General features: G+C 41.3%; 2 protein-coding genes across 3 annotated transcripts in view; both read right to left on the minus strand.

Annotated features, from left to right (window-relative positions):
* Nucleotides 1-691: 691 nt before the first annotated feature.
* Nucleotides 692-8,387, minus strand: LOC129183024 (mitochondrial glycine transporter B-like). 2 transcript variants are annotated; one of them, XM_054779799.1, is made up of 8 exons: nucleotides 8,108-8,387; nucleotides 7,866-7,952; nucleotides 5,237-5,361; nucleotides 4,922-5,006; nucleotides 3,033-3,212; nucleotides 2,595-2,763; nucleotides 2,358-2,521; nucleotides 692-836 (listed from the first exon to the last, which is right to left on the minus strand). In XM_054779799.1, the coding sequence occupies exons 2-8, from the start codon at nucleotides 7,881-7,883 to the stop codon at nucleotides 714-716; spliced, it is 864 nt and encodes a 287-aa protein (XP_054635774.1). In that variant the 5' UTR covers nucleotides 7,884-7,952; nucleotides 8,108-8,387; the 3' UTR covers nucleotides 692-713. The 2 variants fall into 2 exon arrangements, with proteins under 2 accessions (XP_054635774.1, XP_054635773.1); XM_054779798.1 differs by lacking the exons at nucleotides 7,866-7,952; nucleotides 8,108-8,387 and adding an exon at nucleotides 5,811-7,853.
* Nucleotides 8,388-11,202: 2,815 nt separating this feature from the next.
* The window catches only part of LOC129182316 (myosin-9-like), a 35,333-nt gene continuing 23,748 nt past the window's right edge, over nucleotides 11,203-22,787 (minus strand). Inside the window, exons 27-43 of the mRNA XM_054778270.1 lie at nucleotides 21,564-21,735; nucleotides 21,280-21,492; nucleotides 20,657-20,801; nucleotides 20,364-20,570; nucleotides 19,706-19,810; nucleotides 19,033-19,185; nucleotides 18,657-18,905; nucleotides 17,969-18,181; nucleotides 17,655-17,867; nucleotides 17,417-17,578; nucleotides 16,985-17,113; nucleotides 16,756-16,844; nucleotides 16,557-16,680; nucleotides 16,152-16,360; nucleotides 15,941-16,049; nucleotides 12,418-12,590; nucleotides 11,203-11,890 (exon numbers count right to left, since the gene is read on the minus strand). Of these exons, the coding sequence (XP_054634245.1) occupies nucleotides 11,782-11,890; nucleotides 12,418-12,590; nucleotides 15,941-16,049; nucleotides 16,152-16,360; nucleotides 16,557-16,680; nucleotides 16,756-16,844; nucleotides 16,985-17,113; nucleotides 17,417-17,578; nucleotides 17,655-17,867; nucleotides 17,969-18,181; nucleotides 18,657-18,905; nucleotides 19,033-19,185; nucleotides 19,706-19,810; nucleotides 20,364-20,570; nucleotides 20,657-20,801; nucleotides 21,280-21,492; nucleotides 21,564-21,735 (2,774 nt within the window). The 3' untranslated portion in view covers nucleotides 11,203-11,781. The remainder of the gene's footprint in view (nucleotides 11,891-12,417; nucleotides 12,591-15,940; nucleotides 16,050-16,151; nucleotides 16,361-16,556; nucleotides 16,681-16,755; nucleotides 16,845-16,984; nucleotides 17,114-17,416; nucleotides 17,579-17,654; nucleotides 17,868-17,968; nucleotides 18,182-18,656; nucleotides 18,906-19,032; nucleotides 19,186-19,705; nucleotides 19,811-20,363; nucleotides 20,571-20,656; nucleotides 20,802-21,279; nucleotides 21,493-21,563; nucleotides 21,736-22,787) is intronic.

A 22,787-nucleotide genomic window follows, 5' to 3' on the forward strand; every position in this document is an offset into this window, starting at 1 on the left:
AAACAAACACGCATTATAACAGATCATCTATTTGGCAGTGTTTGCAGACACTTGAAAATAGTAATATTAATACATCATCTCTCTTATTGTCAACAATAATATGTACAGCAAAGTGCCATCAGTTGTTATAACTACCGAGTGTGTTCACAAGAACAAAAATCATGTTTGTTGAGCAAATTCTTCTCTTGCAAGCTTATCGTCCTGCAAATAGAACAACAGGTTCCAAGTTTAACTCTGATAACACCCTGTTTAGAAAATACCAGCCATGTGTCCTTAGAAAGATAATAGGCTATTTTATTTATAAAAACTGTAAATATTACAGTGTTGTACTGTTACATTTTAAAGCATAGTATATAGTAATGAAGGCTGTGTGTATTTGTGATTGTCTGAGCCTAAAATTGAATAACCTGTATACTTGTGAATGTTTATTGGTAAGTAAGCAATGCTGCTCAGTCTTGTGCAGGTTTAGGAAATACGAAAATATTTTTTAGACGAGTTGACCCTCAGTAAAGTTCAACCCGGAATCAAGAATAGGAATAAGTTCATTTCACAGCATGACTGTCATTAGTGACCTCAAAATCCAGAAAGAACAAACCCCCAGATATTAAACACATTGTCACAAACAGTTCAATAATTTAGCATCAAACACACACGGTCATTCACAGACTATTCACTCTTTTCTTTCATGAAAATAGTCCAAATCACCCAACCCTTTAGGATTTGAGGCCCATTCGAGCCATCAGCTGCTCGTAAACAGTCCATGCCATGGCAGCCATCAGAGTACGCCGGAGAGACCGAGGAACAGCCCCGCGAAAAAACCCACCCAAGCCATGCTCCTGGGGGAAAAAACACAACAAATGTTACTAGCTTTCTTGCTTGTACTGTACTGTTCCAAACAAAAATGTATGGTGCATTTGAGAGTCCTGGGAAGTAGCAAATATCAAAGTTAAAGCTTATATCTCAGCCAGTGATTTCCAACCACTGTGGCGTGAGAGATCGATTACTTGGTGTGCCGCATGAAAAAATAATGCGTGTAATGTACCATTACGGATATTACCCTTTGGTACGTTCACAGCGTTGCCTGTTCAGCCATCGTGGATCTCACACGCACACACAACAAATCTCGCCATACTAAGTTTACACAATACTACGGTATATTGGTATCTTGTAAGGCACACTGCTGTTTATTTTATATTATTATTATTATTATTTTTGTTTTGTTTTTAAGTGATTACATTTATTAGGACACTTTTGCAGAGCTGCTGGAAACGTGAATGTCCGTTGGAGATAAATAAAGTATCTATCTATCGATCTATCTATCCATTTGTTTGTCCTGTACTGTGTCATTCAGCGAAATCGAGTGTCCAAACCCACATGTTTGGTAACTCACTGTCCATCTATTTGTCATTAAGCACAGATGCTAAATAACCGCCATGGGGTCCAGCAATTTGAAGAAACCCAATTGAATTCAAGAAAGTGCAAAGATGGTGTCCGCATGGCCGACAAAAGAAGAAATAAAGGAAGTTATTTTTATTTTTTGAGGAAAGGTTAAACGTGTTAGCAAAACAGAGATCAAAAGAAGGCGAGAAGTTTTTGTTGGTGTGGACCGCTTCCTCTCCCCCCTTTCCACTCCTCGCTGTATTTGCCAACAAGGGTATTAAATAAAGGTAAAAGTGATTTGAATTTAAATGTTCATTTATCCATTTCATTCATCATTTATATGTATTTTGCATTGTTTTGTGCATGTAAAAAATGTATTTTTTGTTCATATTTTGGGTGTCTGGAACGGATTAACAGGATTTACTTTATTTCCTATGGGTAAAATTGCTTTGGTTTTTACAAGTTTCGGTTTATGTCGAATCTTTGGAATTAACAACAAAAACCCCTGTAGTCTGTTTCACAGTCAAACTATCGACATCATAAAACCTTAATTCGCTGTAAAATCAATGTTTTAAGTAGCATTTTGAGATTTTTCATTGCTTTTTTTAATTGCTCATGGTATTCTCTTAACATCCTTTTTTGAAGCTGTTGCTTCTTTTGGAGTAAGTATCACAGAAATTCAAGGAAAAATACAAAATGTGCTGAATGTTAGATGCTCGCTAAACTGAGGTCTCGTGTCATGTTCTGACATCATGCACGACGGCTTTCAAATTCCAAAGTTTGGTGCAAGTTTAGAAGCATATTTTGCCCAAATGTTATTGTCAGGTTATTATCCCACCTTTAGAGGTTCTGTACATAAAATAAAGACCTTGTCTGTGACATCACATTCCTGCATTCAACTGCACTTTTTCCTAGTCCGAAATGTGCCACTTGGCAGTTTTCCTGAACGCTACTGTGGTGAAAGTGAGCACACACACCCTGTAAACATAATGAATAGCATCCAGCGTGCTCCAGTGTGATGGGCTGACTTGAATGTGGGTCTTCACCACATCTGCAGGCTGTGTGACCAGTGATGCCATGATGCCTGCCACCACGCCACAGCTGAAGTTCACCAGGGGGACGTAGACGGACGACGTCACCTCTGATTAAAAAAAAATAAAAAAATTACAGGTTGACAAATTCTTACAGATTAGCTGATGCCATGTGGCTCTGACCTTGGGGGAGCGTTTTCTTGGCCTGGCTATAGAACATGACATAAATCCCAGAGAAGGGGGCATCTCGGAGCAGAGTAGCAGTGAGGCCGGAGAACAGCGCTCTCAATCCCTCCGTCTCGTACACACTCCTCAGAGCACCAGCCACACTCACATAATTGTAGTAGCCACTCTGGAACAGATTGCATTAGTGCATTAGCATAATAAACAATTGTATTTACACCAGAGCAAAATAACTGGTTACTGTTTGATCTATAGGGCCACAGCGTTCTTTGTTCGTGTCAGTGTAACCCTTCAATGTCAGCCATCTGTTTTTACATCCAATACGTAAATAAGCACAGCACCATCCACTAGATTCTGTTAGTAAATGCTTTGTGAGAAAGTAAACAACATGAACCGAGAGCTGCCTGATCAAATTGCACAGCACCGTTTTGGCTGTACCTCAAAACGTGTTTTGATGACGGTGAACGGCAGCATGCAGACACCGGCCACAGATCTGGCGCCAGCTCCCAGCAACACAGCCTCGAAGGCATTGGGCGCTCGGTCCAGGAAGAAGTGCTGCTTGAGGGAGTAGAAGGTGCTGAAGTAGATGCCCACCCCGGGGATACAACGAACGAATGACTGGCAGAGGAGAAAATGAACACAATCATCATCATCAGGAAGCAATCATGGCTCATGCTGTGATTTGTGTTCCTTTGACTTGCTGATTGTAATTGTGCATGGATGTTAATTGCTGCATTCTGAAATGTTGGACTTCGACAAGAGCCACAAACTTGCAAAGCTAATAAAAGAGCTGTAGCTAAAACAAATGCAAGATAGATGATATTGTATTCCACTAGACATCTTCAGAATTTTCTCATGCTTTACAATAGGCAAGCGAATTTAAGTAAAAATGAGGTTTTGGTGCTTTACTTTTTGGGGTAAATTACACTTACATCGACTCTTTGAATATACAGTCATGGAAAAAATGATTAGACAACCCTTGTTTCTTCAGTTCCTTGTTCATTTTAATGCCTGATACAACTAAAGGTGCCTTTGTTTGGACAAATATAACAATGACAACAAAAATAGCTCATTAGTTACATTTTTTGGCAGTACAATGCTATAGCTATTCATGTAAGAACTTAAGTGAGTTTGGTTATTATCAAAAAAACAATGGAAGTTGTTAGATATCAGCCCTTAAATTAAACTCTGATGAGCTTTATTTGTTATCATGATTATATTTGTCCAAACAAATGTACCTTTAGTTGTACCAGGCATTGAAATTGATCAATAAACTGAAGAAACAAGGGTGGTCCAATCATTTTTTCCATTACTGTAAATGTCAAAGGGGGAACTAGCACCGGCTGCAGGTGACAACTTTTAACATATTTAATCACACACTCTAGCATGCATGCATGTTTTCAGCATCTTCTAATTTGATGCTTAATATAATTATCACCATTGTTATTATATTTTTATTACAATGACAATGACAATGACATAGGAGCAATAACAACTATAGAGAAAGATGATCTGCTGGTAAGTCTCGCCCTTCTTCTCTCTCCCTGTCCATTCCCAAGGTTCTTCAACCGGTTCTAACAACTACACCCCTACCATTGCTGCACCAGCTGACTATCTGGCCCATTCAGCACTACAGAAACAGGAGATGAAGTGGATGCTCTCACCATCTGTGGCTACATCTAGGTCCCTTCTCTTCCCCACGATCCCCTACTTAGACTCCAATCACAACCAATGATGTGACCTAACGCTGTCTTTTCTCTCCTCTCTCTCGTTCTTCTTTGTCTGTCGTCCCTCTGTCCATGTTCTGTTTGGTGGTTTTAACAATAAATTTGCAATGCAATTGGAACAGGAGGAGTATACCAGACTCACCTGTTGTAAAGCAAAACTGTTCTGGCAAAATATCATACACTGCATGACTAAGCTGCTTAACGTGAAAGGTTTAAAAAAAAAAAAACAACAACAAAGTGTCCTAATTATCTCAACAACTTATTAAAAATATTCCACAGTTATGATGGTGTGTAGTATTCAAGTAAAGATGAATACGTGTATTCTTATTCGGATCAAATTGGTGCTCAGCTATACCAAACTGAAAGCTCAAAACTGACTTCCCACTCGATACGCATTTAAGTGAGGGACAGGAAGTGTATATTGGGCGTTGCGATACACCTCCATGAGCCTGGGTACAGTGACTAAAAGTGGACTACATTTTGGACGACATTTTGGCCTTAATACCGACGTACGTATTGAAGCGTGAGGATGCCGTACCATTACACCCCTACAATTACATTACAGTTCAACTGTCTTAACTTTTTGGGTTGATTACTCACCGGTGAAACTCCTTTCCACAGGCTAAAGACATTTTCTGTTCTTATCACATTGATGAAAACGCTGAACATCCCCACTTTTGGTGCCCTGCAAAAGGGAACATAGGGATGGCTGTTCACACATTAGATGGAGAAAACATGCCAAAAGACTACAGAGAAAGGTTTTAAAGTGTATACTTGTGTCCTCAGTTCCTGTTGCTTTGTGAGCCAAGAGACTGCCTGCAAACGTGTGTGCCCATGTCAGCTTTGTGTATGTGTGCTTATGTGTGTGCGTGTGTGTGCATGCGTGCACTCAAGAGAGAATGTTAATTCACATACCCTGGCTTGGCGTTGTTCTGCAGAGTCTGCAGCCGAGTCTTAACCAGATCCAAAGGTTGGAAGAGCAGCGTGGAGCAGGTGCCACTGAGGGAGCCGCACATAAAGGCTTTGAGAGCTGGGTGAGCCTGAGGACAGAGAGACACCACAAAGAACGGATGGAGACACAGAGCAGGGGGAATATGAGGAGGAGGTAGATATGCAGATAAAACAAAAATACATAAAATCCATGGAATACTTGATTGACCTAGTAAAATCATGTGTTATCAGTGTAAATAAATGCAAGTCACAGCTTTGTTTCATTTATATATGGTCTCCTTGTAAATAAAGCCTGTTGACACAGCAGAGGTCATCATGATGGAGATGTGCACAGACAGTCCACACACACACACACACACACACACACACGCACACACAGGGCCTGTTGAATACAATTACACGGAAAGACAACATGAAATTCCTTCTAGACAAGCAGGCAAGGCGCTACATTTAGGTAAACCGAAGAATACACGATCAATGTGTATAATAATGACAACACTAAATCATATTTTGGCACACACTATGCACACACTCCTACCTTCCCCAAGATGCTTGGCCCTCGACTGGACGGATCTTGTTTTTCCTGCATGTTGACCTGCTTTCAAATCATGCTATCAAGTCATGCTGCTGATGCAAGTGCATGTGACAAATAAAGCACAAAGCATCCTTCGCTTTTGGTCGCTGGCTCCCACAGACCCAAAAAGGCTCCTCTCTGGATGGCTTGACGCCACCCCCCACCCAGTTTCAAAGCCAAATTAAGGGATTATATTCCAGGCAACGTTTTTCTACCAGCTTCTATCTCTATCTTGCAGAGACACACTCACACATCTGCTTTTTCACTCCCCCACTCATCGCTGCTGCACTGCATCTCTGTCAAATGGCATGAGTCATGGCATGGCATGGTGTGCTGTGTGTATGTGTGTGTATGTGTGTGGGAGAGAGAGAGGTGGCCTTAAAATATATGTGTGTAGTTATTCAGTAGTCGCCTTGATGTGTCCGTGTCAAGCAATGGATGAGAAAAATGACAGTGGAATGTCAGTTTTCACAATTCTGCCCATTAGCAACAGTGTAAATAGAAATACATTTGATTTCCCCAATTTGCTGGAAAACTTCCCTTATTTCCAAATGCCAATGTTGACAGGTATGCCCTCAAAAATTGCATGCACAGGCGCCATGGCCAGTTATGCATGTGCAACCCACCACTCTAGATAGATTGCAGTCTTGTGGGAAACACTGCCCATGCATAATAACAATATAATGTATGTGGCCACAAACATATGTTATGTAATACCCATCACTTGCAGCTGTTATCCAGTAAAAGTTCTTTAAGCAACTTGAGTTAAAATGAAAACTTTACTTATGAGGATACTACAGCGGCGGTATGTGGCAAACGCGCAGCAACGTCCAAACATAGAACCAGGACCCAAAATCAAAAACACAATGAAACAAATGCAAGCGAAAAATGCTGCAAATTTAAAATGCAGGGCAATCACATAAACACTGCAGGATCAAAAACAAATGCTAAAAAAATGCACAAAATTCCAAAAACACACTCAAACCCCGAAAACAACTGCATGAGAGAAATGCTGCAAATTCATAAAACAAAACTGACAGGAGGCCCAAAAGAAAATTAGACGACTTTTGAAGAGGAGAAATGAATAGGTACACTTTGCGTCTTTGTTAAAACACTTTTGCTCATTCTAACCCAATTTGCTACATAAATCAGGTGGTCTCTTATATTGCGAAATATTCCAGCTCATTGTTGAACAATGGTAAATACGATGGAGAATGAGGGCCACATTGAAAGAAAAAAATAATCTGAGATTTCGAGAATAAAGTGAATCGTGAATTTACGACTTTATTCTCGTAAATTTGTCAGGTAAAAAAGTCGTAAATTTACGAGGAATAAAAGTCATACATTTAAGAAAAAAGTCCTAATATTACCTTTGCCCAAGGCCAAAGGTCACATAAGTCCCCCTTTTCATAGCTGTCTCAGGCAATGCCTGTTACGATGGAGTATTAAAATATGTCTTAAAAAGGGATTTATGCGACCTTGGGCATGTGGAGGGGGCGGTGTAAGGAAAGGGAAGTGACAAAGGCTGGTAGGATGCTAATCTGTTTGTGCTCAACTGCTCTGTTTTGCAGCGACGTTATAAGTAAAAGCTTGTCTGAAGCAAGAGGAAAGTTTTCTTCCTTCCTCAAGAGCTATGTTCTATTTTCCCTCTGACACATAATATTACGACTTTATTCTCGTAATATTAAAAATGTTTTCCTCGTAAATTTACAAATTTATTCTCGAAATCTCAGTTTAATTTATTTTCAATGTGAGCCTAATAATCCGTGTGTGTGTGTGTGTGTTTCCCTCTGTCTGCCACCGGGCGATAGTAACGCTAATGCTTGATTGTATTTATGCAGAAAGACACCATCTAAGAGTTTGTGTCTATTGTGCGTCTAAATACAGTAACAATATATAGAACCATCTGAGCGGTGAGCATGATTGTATTTGTTTTGATAGAACTTCTCTGTTGTTTCACATTGGATTATGAATGTGTTCCTAATGTTGTGGCCAAGGTGTGTAATTTGTTGAACTCACCGCGGCTAACTCCATCATTGTTGAGCCGGATGGATCCTTCTCGCCCTCCTCTCCCGTTTTGAAGCTACTTAATGCCAGATAATGTTACTGAAAATAAAGGAGAAAAGCGACTATGAATTTGGTAGTATGGCAGAAAACAAGCCAGCTTCCGGGGTGAAGGGCAGGCTATAGTGCTGTGTCAGACAGATGCTTGTTAGCTAGTTAGCGTGCTAGTTTCATTTAGTTGCCAAACAATAACCCACCTGGAGAGGTTAAGGCGTAACAAAAGTGGTGTTCACCCCCAACATCTTCCAAAACGCCATAGTTTGGATGTCGAGTCTTTTTATAGTTTGACGTTATAACAACATAACTTCCCAGGCTCGTGCTCTTGTAAATTCAGCCGCACATCAGACAGTAACACACAAATCACGCAAAAATATTTATATTAATCACGCAAAAAATATCTATATCTGTCCTCGTCTTTGGCGATAGTCCTCCAAAATTTGTTTTCGCTTTAGTGTGGACAGTCTTCCGCACTTCCGCTTCGTCTTTGCAGTACAGTAGTTCACTTCAAAATAAAAGCACATAAACGCTACCGAACATTTTTATGTGGCCCAAATAACTATTATACTTTCATTGACCTTATATTGTCTTTGACATTATAAAACATAACTGTATTTAGTTAAATCATTAGCAACAGTTTGCATTATATGGTACAATTTATATATATTTAAATTTATATTTACATTAAATCATTTTGTCCAGTTCGTCCAATCATTGAAATGGCTTAAACACATTGCATCACAGCAATACAGTAGACGCCCCGACAACGTAAATAATCCGTTCCGAGAACCTTTATGTTATAGGGATTTTATGTTATACGAAGCGTAAAATACATGTAAATAGCCTAATCCATTCCAAGATCTTCCCAAACTCACCCCTTTGGCACTTCAAAATATTCAAAGTCCACCAAATATGGTGGGAAAATATAAGAAAACGTTAGCATAAACATAGTACAGTAACATTCCAATAGCCCGTGTGCGCGTGGGTTTTCTCCAGGTACTCCGGCTTCCTCCAACATTCCAAAAACATGCAGGTGAGGTTAATTGGTTACTCTAAATTCTCCATAGGTATGAATGTGAGTGTGAATGGTTGTTTGTCTATATGTGCCCTGCGATTGGCTGGCGACCAGTCCAGGGTGTACCCCGCCTGTCGCCCGAAGAACAGCTGGGATAGGCTCCAGCATACCCCGCGACCCTAATGAGGAGAAGCGGTATAGAAAATGGATGGATGGATGTTTAAGTTAGTTTCAGGGGGACTACGAAGAGGAAGGAGGTTGAAGGGACAAGCCTGTGTCTCACACACACTCACGTGCGTGCTGTATAACTCAGCCAATGAGATGAGAGCGTAGGAGGTACCCCGATAATCAGCCAATGAGATGAGAGCGGAGGCGGTGCCCCGAAAATCAGCCAATGAGAGCGTGATGTGTCAGAAGGCGTCACCAAGTGTTAGTCTAAACTTGCAACGACTTGAGGCATTAATAAAGTTGATTGAAAAAAAAAGACTTTCACTGACTTGACTTGACTTATGTTATATGGAATTTCTTCTGTAATATGTAAAAGGAGGTTTATGTTATGCGAGGTACAACTGTATATGTAACTTGGATTAAATTGCAAAACCCATAATCGCTTGGATGTATTAACTTTTCCCATCCTTAGCATTTAGATGGAAATTAGAAACATGTGGTGTCCCTTAATATCATTCCACAGTTTGTAAATACACTCCTGATCAAAGTCTTACGACCAGTTGAAGAATTGCTAGAATTTGCATTTTGTACATTTGGATCTTAATGAGGTTTTAAGTAGAGCTCCAATATGCAAAAACAAGAAGGGGGAGTGAGACAAGAAACATTTGGAACAAAAAAAAAAAAAAAGAAATAGGTTGTTTATCACCTGATCAAAAGTTTAAGACCACAGGCTATAAAAGCCAAAATCTGCTCAAAATTAGCATTTTCTGTCAGGCATTCACACTGTCATGCCCTCCTGATGGCTAAAGCTAAGAAGCTTTCTCTTTCTGAACGTGGTCGGATTGTCGAGCTGCATAAGCAAGGCCTCTCGCAGCGTGCCATTGCTGCTGAGGTTGGGCGCAGGAAGACAGTCATTCTACATTTTTTGAAAGATCCTGAGCATTATGGAACAAAAAAGTCAAGTGGTAGACCCAAAAAAATCACACCTGCACTGAGCCAGAGGATCAAAGGACCTTACTGGTGCCGACTGCAGCGCAATAACCGTCAGACGGCATCTGCGGGAAAAGGGTTTAAAAAACAAAAAAACATATTCAAAGACCTCGTCTCCTTCAACGCCACCAAACTGCCCGTTTAGACTTTGCCAGGGAGCATCAAACATGGGACATTGAAAGGTGGAAAAAAGTTTTATTCTCTGATGAGAAAAAAATGTAACCTTGACAGTCCAGATGGCTTCCAACATTACTGACATGACAAGGAGATCTCACCTGAGATGTTTTCTACCCGGCACAGTGGAGGGGGGTCCATCATGATCTGGGGTGCTTTTTCATTCAGTGGAACACTGGAGCTTCAGGTGGTACAGGGTCGTCAAATGGTGGTTGCTTACATGCAGATGTTGCAGCGGGCATCCCTCATGACTGAGGGCCCTCGTCTGTGTGGTAACAGCTGGCTTTTTCAACAGGACAACGCTGCAGCTCACAATGCTCGCTCGACCAAGGACTTCTTCAGGGAGAAAAAGATCACTCTTTTGGACCATCCTGCATGTTCCCCTCATTTAAATCCCATAGAGAACATTTGGGGATGGATGGCAAGGGAAATTTATAAAAATGGCCATCAGTTCCAGACAGTTGATGCCCTTCGTGAAGCCATCTTCACCACTTGGAGCAATGTTCCCACTAGCCTCCTGGAAACACTCACGTCAAGCATGCACAAACCAATTTTTGAAGTGATTAACAAGAACGATGGAGCTACTCATTACTGAGTCCTACTGAGAACACTTTTTGTTCTGGTTTGGAGAGTTTGTTATTTTTTGAGCGATGGTCTTAAATTTTTGATCAGGTGATAAACAGCCCTTTTTCAGTTTGTGGTTTTCAATAAATTACTTTTTCAAAATGTCTTTTGCCTTACTCCCCCTTCTTGTGTTTGCATATTGTAGCTTTACTTAAAACCTCATTAAGATCCAAATGTGCAAAATTCTAATTCTAGCAATTTTTCAACTGGTCTTAAGATTTTGATCAGGAGTGTATATGGCTCAGAAAAGCTGCTTGTTGTGAGACCTGTGGTGGCCCTTTGCTTTCTCAGTTCATGATAAAACACGAAGTAGTGATGACCAAATGCATGTTGTAGATATATTTTTATTGCATTAAGGCATTTGATAAAATAAAGACCAGCCATAAAATATCGGCAATAGATATGCTTTTATGATAATGCAGTATTAAGGAGTTCCATTTCACCCAAAATGTGCAGAATTCAACATTCCGAGGCGAATGTGCTGAGTGTGAGCCTTGCTAATCAAGTTCCAGTGAAAGCAACCTACCACCATTCCAGTTAAGAGACAATACAGACTTTAACCGATGTCAAATGTGAGCTAGCACCAGCACCGTAATGTGTATGCAAAAATAGCGCAACAGTGAGTAGACATTAAACCAAAGCAACATGATAAACCCCTTTAAGTAGAAAATGACTAGAGTAAGAGTAAACAAATGTTGAGTGTGGTGAACATTTGGCCTTAATGTGAATGCATTATATATAAAAGGTCAATAAGGATAATAGGTCATCATCATCCAAGGAAATGAAAGGCAAATTCTGTCCTAGAATGATGTATACTTTCATTGTCATGGCTTTTGTTTGGCAAAAGTTGCACATTTACTTTAAATCATCCAAACGTTTTTCCCCCTCTTCTTGTTCCTCCGCTCACTCAGCAGCAGGCTCGGACACGTCAGTCATCACGTCCACATCTTCATCGCTCTCCAACCCCGTGCGATTCATGGTGCGTCGTATGTTCAAATGCACATCGCCACGCCTTCAAAGCAAAACATTCAAATACAAGTCAGTGTTCCCAATCGAGAGATGGAAATGCCATTTTTGACATCACAAAAGATGACAATGATTCAACTAGTAAGGGATCATTATCTACGACAAGTCAAATGAGTTATAGAACAGTACTGTTTCAGTAGAAAACTAACATTTATAATACCGCTTTTATTTTATTTAGGCAACATCTAAGTCCTTTGCCAAGACTTAAATGTACACTAATTTAGTGATTCCCAAGCACACTAGTGTGCTGTGACATCAGGTGTGCCTTGGGAAAGTAACCAATTTCACTTAATTGTTCTAAAAACTGATTATGCTCGGGTTTATATTATTTAGTACAAATAACGTATCTTTGTTCCTCTATCAATAACAGTGACATGTAGTGGCAGGCAGAACAATTAAAATGCTCATCCACTGCATGGCAAAAAGCACATAATTAACTTGTGTATATACTTTGTGACATTTCTGTTTGGGGCTCAAGAGAGGTTGGGAAATTCTGCACTAGATGGCTCTCACCTGAGCTTGCTCTTCAGACTGCTGACTTCCCGGTTCATGGCATCTGCAGACTCTGCAGCGTCATCTAGCTCCCTCTGTAGCTTCCTACGGTAGGCGTTGGCTCGCGTCAGCTCCTCCTCGGCCTCTTCAAGCTGGCGCTTAAGTTGACGCATACGATTGTTTGTCTTGTCAGCCTGGAGAGAGGGGTGCACACTTAAGTGCAAAAAACTAACTGTTCACATCAAACCATGCAACGTTTATTGGTACATTCTCATGACATGGGAAAAAAAACCTGCCTTCCTCGTGGACATGAAATTGCTTCTGTCCGCACCAAGCTAGACGAATCCACCCTGTGTACACGCCCATCACTTCAAGGACAGCCTTATTAAAAAGGCAGGCTTTGCTGCACATCCTAAAATAAAGCCGAGCACTCTACCAACTATCCGTCAGTCAGCGACAGACGTGGGAGCTGCAAAGTTCATTTTTTTTCTTCCTTGAGCAAATAGGCTAACCTAGCATGATGTTGTTAAAATGTGAGTGTTTTGTCCCACTCCTCAAAAGGGGTAGTTAGGATTTTTTTGACATGAAGTTGTATGACATCCCCATCAGCAGTGTAGTGCATCAACAGTGACTTTTCCCCTACTTCGTCCCGTGAGTTGAGTTCTGGTCGGTTTTTGGTGTGAAAGTATGTTTTGTATGTTATAAAACCCGTATTTTAGCGATACAAAAATCTGACACTGCTATCGGTTATCGTGTGTAGCTATAAGAGTCCAGGAACTCAATACAAAAAGGCCTGAAAATTTGTATAATAGGTCACTATTTTCCCCAGTATCAAATCTGGTCTAACTTCTTTAATATTTGGGGTACATAAGTGAATGCGGTATCAAATTAAAGTTCAAGTCATGCTTTATCAGATATAATTAATCACAGACTTGATTTTAAATATTTCAAAATTTCTAATATTGCTAGTGAAAGCAGTTGGAGTCATACAAGTAAAGCGTTTTGCTTCTCAAAACAATGTGCATTCAAAAGTGTAATACATTTCCATCACATAACCGTTTGACACGAAAAAGTCAGACCTCACAAGCGCTCTGTGCTCATTTCGCTCACTGCGCATCACTACGCCCTGCCACCTGTCAATTGTTGCGCACCTTGCCCACACCTGTTTCACAGCGTTTACATGCTCTCGCGCGTCGCGCAAAAGTGACAGCTAGAGTGGCAAATATATTGTCATAAAAGACAATATCCAAAGAATGGTATGGGCTTGTAATTATCCGGGCTTTACCAACAAAAGTGCGTCTGAATCGCCCCATGTATTCCATCGCTTTCCTGTCACGGACATTGCTTTTCGGCAACTTCGGCTTTCTTGCCACAGTGGGAACCAAAGTAGCAAGGATGAATTAACAGCTTCTTGTGTGTGGTGCACACTTCAGCGAGGACGATTACGTTCCTTCACGCCCAGCACAGAAGAATGTTTTGAAGAGCTTTCCCAGCACCCCAGGTAAGAACTATGGCTACTAGCTAATTTGATGCCGACTATTACCACCTAGTTTACAAGCTAACTGTATTACACTCGGAAAGGCTACCACACTGCAAATCACCAAATGTCATATTACCAGTGAAGCCGCTGCACAAGACTTTATGACGACATTATTATTATTATTGTCGGCTACGTAAAAGCGGTGGTTGTGTCCACGTTTCTATGAGTATACTTTAAGTCAGTCACAAAATTTATGTTAGCTGTATGCGCGATTCTTTTAAAAATACAACAAAAAAAACAGATGGCCATTGTCATTTGGAAATCAGTCAAACCAACATGGAAAAAATAAGTGGATATAGGTATAGACTACTACTCACAGCTACGGCTTGGACCACTTCTCTGTCCATCTCTCTCTTTGCCTGTTCTAACTCCATCTGACGAAGTTCGGCATCAGTGTATTCCGATTCATAAAAGGTATCCCTTTGGCTTTGTGCTAAAAGGAATGTTGTCATCACTTCGTCGAATAGAGTTAACAAGGTACATCTGCATTTTCATAGGTTTCCAGGAAAACGCGACTGCAATTTCAAAATGAAAATTAATATTTAACTTAATATTTTATTTCTGTAATTTTGCTTTTATTAGATGGTGTTGGTGTGGAATAGCCCAGTATTAGTGGGAATTTGGAGAATTTCAGAGTCATAAATGGTATCTGCATTCAGCAAAAAAAAAAAAAAAAAAAAAAAAAAAAAAAGACATTCAAGACAGGACAGTTTTATTGACGATTCTACAACTAAACATACTTCAAGTACAAAACATTTTTGAAAAAATGTAACACCTTTTAACTCCAGGCCTGTCAAATGATGCCATAGCCTAGCAAAAACAACCCACAACCTGACTCTTGGCCATTTATTAAAACTTTTCCCAATTACAGATACATGTTGCACAATACTTAGTTTATTTCAGGCAAATTTTAACATGCACTGCACTACCTTGCACTGCAAAAAATACAAAAGCCTGCCGGGTCCGCCAACAACCAGAATATGCTTGTGTCCGCTGAGGGACTGTAAATTACTGTTGCCGAACCAAATCAATGTGGTATGTAAAATTACGAGACTGAGGCCACTTGAGGGTTTAGCTTCTCCTAGGGTCACGAACTTCAAACTGTGGGCACCTCTGGCTCTGCACTCGAGAACATTGTGACTTCAGCCAACTCACCAGAGAAGCTTGTTTTGTATTTCATGTGATTTGCAAATACCCCCCCGTTAATTCTGAAATCGAAACCTGATGCACCCTGGTGCAAGCGGCCTCGACCTACGTATCATACTGGAATAGTCAGAGTAACATGCTTTAGATGCACCTTGTTAACCACCGTTCCACAATGGAAGCTCAATTTAGCTAGAAAACGCAGATAGACCCTGTTAATTCTTAGCTAACGACTTGTTTCGTAGTCAGACGTGTACTTGAAAGGCAGCAGTGTGCAGTGATACGGCAAGTGATTGTGAGGTCTAACTTTTTCATCATAAATGGTTTTATGATGCAAATATTACTCTTTTGAACACAAATTGATTTGAAAAGCAAAACGCTTTATTTTTGTGACCTCACCAGCTAGCAGGAACTACTTTCTTCAACACCAAATCTGACCAGAACTTAGCTCACAAGTGAAAAGTCACCACTGATGTACCACACTGCTGATTGGGATGTCATACAACTCCATGTCAAAATAATCCAGAATATCCCTTTGTTACATAGTTGTATGTGATATGGCATTTATTACATTGGACAAGTGCAGAGTTACAGTGTACCTGTATATGTAAAAAGTAGATACACACTGTAAGAGAGGCATGGACAAAAACAAGTCATTAGCATTAAAGCTACAGTCACAAAACGGTGTGTTCCCAGTAGGCTTACTAAAAGCACAAGCTAGATTTTGGGGACCTTTAAATGTCACTGCCTTTACATTGACTCACAGGAGGCATCCCACCTGCTCTCATAGGACATCTAAAAAGCATATAATTGACGGGTCGACTTGCAGGTTGTGTGAAAGGGGCTAGTGCGTAGGCTTACTTGATCCTTATACTGCTCTGTGTTGCGTCTTTCATCGTCAACCTGTAACATCATCTCTTTCAGCTTCTTTTCTGTTCTCCTGACCAGTCTGGATGCCTGTTGACGCTCCCTGAATTAAATCCAAAATGCAAATTAATGGAGGACACCATGTCAGAAAGTTTGGAATCCACTCAACAACTTAAGTTTTTCAACAACTCCCAAAAGGACTCACTTGGACTCTATGTCAAGCTGTTCCTCCATCTGTGCAATCTTGGCCTCCATGGTGGCAATGGTGGACTTGTACTTAGACCTGACGGTGCCCTCAAGCTCCTGCAGCTTCAGCTTCAGCTCCTTGTTCTGGCGATCCATCTGGGAACGAGCCCCCTCCAGTCTCTGGGAGGTGCTGCGCTCTGCATTCATTTCGGTAGTCAACTGCTCCATCTAAAAATGTCATCAGCAAGCAAATACAGCATCATGGGGACCATGCAAATCCTTGAGTATAAAGACCTTTGTCAATGTTTCTTTTATATACAAAATACATACGACTCAGAAGATTCAAGAATGAGAAAAAGGGAATCATGCATGCTTAACTATTAAACGTATTTTGTCAATACTACAGACAGTATTGAAGCATTACCTGCAGGGCACTTCTCTTGAGACGGTCGTTGACCATCTCTGCGTTAAGCAGCTCTTCCTCCAGCTCCTCCTCCAGCTGAGTGATGCGAGCGTCCAGCCTCCTTTTCTCTTCAGTCAGCAGAGAACTGAACAACAAATTGACGTAAGCGTGGCAGTCTATGACTCAGTAGCTGAAAAAGATATTGCTCCGTATTCCATACATTTTAGTGTTGCTGTTGTTAATCTCATCCTGGAGCTCATCTCTCTCAGTTTGGATTTGTCTCTTGAGGCGCTCTGCAGTGGCGAGATCCTGGAAGACACCAGAGCAATAAATGTGTAATATTTTGTCTCCCATATAACCGACTTACTAATAGTATTCAATACCTTATTCATAAATACTTGGTTAAGTCTGTGACTAAATAAGAGGAATGTATAATCTGACTTTCATACCTCCTGCAAGTGCAGGGCATCAGCCTCCATGGTCTTCAGCTTCCTCTCAGTCTCCTTAGCGCTGTTGACTGCTTCGTCTCGGGACAAGCGCAGGTCCTCAAGCTCTCTAATTTGCTCTTTCATTTGGGCCTTTGTGGTAAGACAACAGAGCAGACAACTTGACGGCTTTTGTCAGGCCTGTCCACACTGATACATTTTGTTCATTAAAGGATACTCTAACCAATGCAACATAGGTCAACACATGCTAAATCTATCTGAAAAAACAGACATCTTAGCTTTGTATTACAGTTGACAAAGGTAATTAGCGTCATTTTGAATATATCCCATGAATAATTTTATTTTTACAATATGCCAAGGACCAATAAAAAAGGCCCCCGGGTTGCACTTTGGACACCTCTGTCCGACATGATGGTCCATGTAAAGATGTTTTACCTGTAGTCTTTTCAGCTGTTTGAGGGCCTCATCCCTTGCCTTGTTGGCGGCATCTATCTGATTTTCAAGCTCGCCCAGATCCAACTCCAGTTTTTTCTTGGAGGACAGAGCCTGAGAACGTTGCCTGCGTTCATCCTCCAGCTCCACTTCCATCGCACAAACCTGAAGGAGAGAAAAATATGATTTGAGTAGTCATAAATCTGACTTTTAATGTTTGTCAGGTACATGCACGGGTCACCTGTTTGACCAGCTGCTTCCTCCTCTCCTCGCCCTGCTCGTCTCTGGCCTGCAGGTCTCTGTCAAACTGAGCCCTCATGGCCTGCATGTTGACCTCCAAGCGTAGTTTGGCGTCCTCGGTGGCCTGCAGTTCGTCCTCCAGTTCCTCCAGCTGAACCCTCATTTCCTCCAGCTGCTGATCCATTGCACGCTTTGACCTCTCCAACTCGTGAACCTGTGGATGAAGATGAAGAGTAAGGATGTGCATTATAATGCTAAAACTTTGCCTTCCACCATCCATCTCTGTTGCACCACGAGATGCCTGTGTGTTCTTACACTCTTGCCCACGTCGTCTTTGGAGGAGACCAAGTCGTCCATCTCGGCTTTGAGGAGCTTATTGGCCCGATCCAGCTCATCCTTCAGGTCAGTCATCGTGTCCAGCTCGCGTGCAAGCGTCAGAGCTCGTGTGTCCTTCTCCCTGGCATCAGCCTCAGCTTTGTCGCGATCCTCAGCATACTGACAGGAGATGGTCTTCTCTTCAGCCAGCATCTAAGTGGGGAGTGATAGCGTTTTTAATCCAAAAGTGCTTAATATAGCCAGAGCTTTCATAGAATCACAGTCTCTGCTATAAATAATAAAATATGTGTAAAATGTGTTTATATAACTAGTTTTTTTTTCCCAAATTGAAACTAACATACCATGCGGCCCTAATGTTTTTATAATTTTACTGTAATGTATTTATTATTGCAGTATGTCATGGTATAGTACTGCAATGCATTACAATCATTTGAGTTTGGTCTCAGTAGGATGCAGTACAGTCCTACACCATTACAATTATAAAAAAATGTTTTCCGACAGTATCCAACAGAACATTACCTGATTTAAATTTCTGATTCAGCTCTTGTATCGGCTCTCTGATTGTGCAGGTGTACCTAATTTTATTTTAAATCAAACTGCAAAGCTATTTATGGTTTACAGCCTTTCAGGTTGTTGTGCACATTTGCTGTGTGGGTGTCTAGGATACCTGGTCAAACTTCTTCTGCTTCCTATCCAGGTTGGAGACCACATTCCTCAGGTTGTCCTGGTCCACCATGAGGTCTTCCAGCTCCTGCTGTAAACGAGTTTTGGTCTTTTCCAGTTTGTCATAGGCGGCGCTCTTCTCTTCTAGCTGCTGCTGCAAACACTCTGCATCTCGGTGGATTCGCTTGCGTGTCTCCTCTGCAATCTCCAGGTTGGCCACCTCTTGGTCAAACTTCTTCTTCAGCTCAGTCAGCTGTAGACACAAAGGAGGCAATGAGGAGAGAATTAAGTTTCTCATGGATTATTGAGGAAAAAAAAGCGGTCCTCTTTTTGGCAAAAGACGGCATAAGAAGAATAAAGCCAATATTTGGGGGCCTAACCTGGCTTTGAAGATGGGAGACCTGTTTCTCCACGTTTCTCTTGCTCTCCTCCTCTTCATCCAGCGTCTCTCGCAGAGTGTTCTGCTCCTCCTCTTGCTGTCGCAAGCGACTGGTGAGGTTCAGTTTCTGGCGAGTCTCCTCTTGGAGCAGCTCCTGGGATTCAGGAACAAAAGAAGAACTTTAGAAAAGCCGCAGTATTTATTTACATTGTTGATTATTTCCATGGACATCGGTTGCTTTCTGTAAAAAAGAAGGCAGCAGTGGTGTTCAAGATCCCGCTGTAAATGATGATGGCTGTGTTTGCATGAGAGATGAGGAAGAGAATCACAAGTAGATTATCGTGGGGACAGGGATCTGACAATTTCTGAGCCTGGTGATGTCATAATATGCATATTAAAAGTGAATTTACCGGTACTCCCATCAAACTTTGGGTCATACTGATGATTTTTTTCCTCATTTACAGTATGCCTTTATCTACCTATCTGCTACAACTGCAGGCAGTGTTATTCCATTCACGACAACACTGGTATCAAAATAGAGTTCAGAACATTCAGAGACGCTACCATCCCATGTATTCCCCAATATCTGGTAAATAATACATTTGTTTGTCATTAACTTTCACCATAGTTGATGAAGGAAATAATTTCTATCATACATATTTTTGGATTCGTACCTGAGCATCCTGGAGCTGAGACTCAACTGAAGAAAGGTCTTTGCTGGATTTGATGTTCTTGCCCTCTGCTTCGGTCAACAGGCTGTTGACATTGTCGAGCTCAGACTAAAAAAAGAATTTTAAAATGATTGTCAGCGTGTCTTTCTGTACAAATTTAAAAACATTGTGAATAGGGGTGTCCTGATCTGACAATGTCAGATCTGTCCAATATCAGCTACAAAAAAATTGTAATCAGCCTGCATTTAAAATTTACGATATTGGTACTGAGATACAAGCAGTCCATTCCATATCCGCACCAGAACTTCTATTCACCCACTTGATCACAACAATTGTGTGCTGGCGTGATTAGCCCCGAGCCTCATTACATTATGCCTATTGTTGCTAAAACTGTACACCAGATGCATCAAGAAGTAAATGGGTCAGTTTTTCCACATTCCTACTGTTGCTGACTATTATTCTCTGAGTAATATCACTTGATTAAGCCTTTTCTACCATTGCACGCTACTAAACAAGTATTAAAAAGGTATGCATGATTCAAGCTGATTTTGGATCAATGTCAGTATCGACCGATATTCAAGGCTGCTATATCGGAATCCTATCGGAAGTGGAAAAAGTTCTATGTGAACAACATTCCGCTATCCAAACTGTACCACCATACCTGCATCTTGGCCATCTTATCGGCCATCTCCTGCCTCTGCCGTTCGCTGTCTCCAAATTTGACCTGTAGCTCTTGAACTAGGGACTCGGCCTTCTTCCGACGGTGTTCTGAATCTGCTTTGCCTTGCCTCAGAGTATTGAGCTCAATCTGCACCTCGTTCCACTCACTCTCCAGGGCTTGCTTGGATTTCTCCACCGAAACCTTGTTCTGTGGGACAGGGAGCGGATCAAGCGTCAACTCCACATCCTGTTATTGCCGAGCATAAATAAGTTTGTGGCTACTACGTTCATTACCCGCTTGGCCTGCTCCAGCTGGTCATTGAGCTCATCAAATGCCTGGTTGTGCTTTTGTCTCATGTCAGCCATCTGCTGTTCGTGGGCCTTGGCCTCATCATCCAGAGTTTTCTTGAGATGGGTAACTTCCATCTCACGTTTGCTCCTGGAGGAAAAGGAAGAAGATTAATATAAGGAGGTCAGATTCAGGAAGTAGTGAACTGCAGTAGTCCTGTTTTGATCTGACAAATCATAAGTATGTTTAATCATGTGTAGAATTACTACAGCTTCTGCTTGTACCGTGGCAGCTGTTGAACTCAGATGAAAAAAAGTCTGTCTCACTCATGGGAGCTACTGAGCAACACTGGGAACACGGAGTGTAGGTAGGACTGCAAGGTTATTAGTGTGTCTTTCTGTGTAAATAGCTCATGTTACAACGTGGACACCTGCAGCTTATAGACCAGTGTTGGTTTTTTTTGTAGTTTACTTGTATTTTTAGAATGTGCTGTAAGCGAAGAAAAAAAAACGACATAACATGGACCCCAAGCCATATCCCAATGGGACACAATCAACATCTACACTGTCAAAAGCTTGGGATTTTTGATTTTGGGATGAGGAGTCCCACCATGAGCTTGTCTTGTTACCTGAGTTCCTGCTGTGCTGCAGTTGAGTCCAAAGTGTCCTCCAGCTCAGTCTTGAGAGCTTCCAGCTCCTCTCCCAGATCCCTGCGCAGCTTCTCTGCCTTGTTGCGCGCCTGCCTCTCCATCTCCAGATCCTCCTGCAAATCACAGATCTGAGCTTCCAGTTCCCGGATCTTCTTCTGGGCCATGTTCTTGGCTGCAGCCTCCTCCTCAATCCTGGAGTCAGAATAAAGCATGAGTTAGTTTTGCGGGTATGCTGAAATTAGACAACTGGATCAGACACTAACTTGGCCAGTGCAGCAAGCAGTTCCTCCTCTTTCTTGGCGAGCTGAGCTTCAAGTTCAGCAATCCGAGCGTGAAGTTCTGAAATCTGGTCACTGAGATCGTTTGAGTCACCCTCCAGTTTACGGCGATTCTTCTCCAGCTCCTGGCGCATTTTTTCCTCCTTTCTTAGGCGATCTAAATGTTAGGACACAAACAAAGCTTAACTCAGTACCAAGTACCTGTATGGGGAAAAATGTGAAGAAAAAAAACAATTTTTTTTTGTGCACTCTAAAACCAATTATTAGTTGAATTTTTTTTTTTTTTTTTTAGGTAGGAGACTTTCACACATCTTGGCTTAGTCTAGCCAGAGTCCAGACCTAAATCTAACGTGTGGAATGACCTGAAAAGGCGTTTGCGGCGCTTTTGAAAAAAACAGTTTGTAAATATTGCCAATTCAAGATGTGCCTTGCTGACAGACTCTGATGTTACCAATACAGCAAAAGGTTTTAGGGTGTGCATCGCTTAGGCCAGGGGTGTCAAACTCGTGCCATGGAGGGCCGAGACACTGCAGGTTTTCTTTCAAGCCAGTCACTAAAGCAGGTGATTTTAATGATCAACACCTTCAGTTTGAGGGAAGGAGCTCATCAATTAAATCACCTGCTGAAGAAACTGGTTGGAGAGAAAACCTGCAGCGTCTCAGCCCTCCAGGGCACAAGTTTGACACATGTGGCTTAGGCAATCAACTTTTGTTTAGTTTTTTTGGATTTGAATATAATTGAATAGTACAGGTAATAGTTTTTTTTTAATGTTTTGAAATTATACAAACAGTACATCCGATATTCACAGGGCGGTTATACCTCCGACGGCAAAAAATGTCTACATTTGACATATGCCTTTGTTCCTCACCCTCCATATCCTCCTGCTAGCTTGAGGTTGACGTTCTCCTTTCAGAGCAACATCAACTGTTGTAATTATTAGACTGTAGAAGCTACTGCTTCTGTCAAAACACACGTAGTGCACTATCATTAGACTTCTGAGGAAAAAAAATTTACAGGGTCGTAAAAGCTGATTTGCAAATATGTGACGATCCACTGTATTGTGGTCTCTGTTAATTAACAAGGATAGGTTCACTTTCTGTACTCGTCAACTGGACAAAGGCAAATGGCAACAAGGAACATTCTAGAAAACAAAGCAATTCTGTTTATCAATTGTGTTAAAATCAGTATATCGGTGTAAGATAAAAATGA

The sequence above is a fragment of the Dunckerocampus dactyliophorus genome, chromosome 6 (assembly GCF_027744805.1).
Source record: "Dunckerocampus dactyliophorus isolate RoL2022-P2 chromosome 6, RoL_Ddac_1.1, whole genome shotgun sequence".
In the NCBI taxonomy this organism is placed as follows: Eukaryota; Metazoa; Chordata; class Actinopteri; order Syngnathiformes; family Syngnathidae; genus Dunckerocampus; species Dunckerocampus dactyliophorus.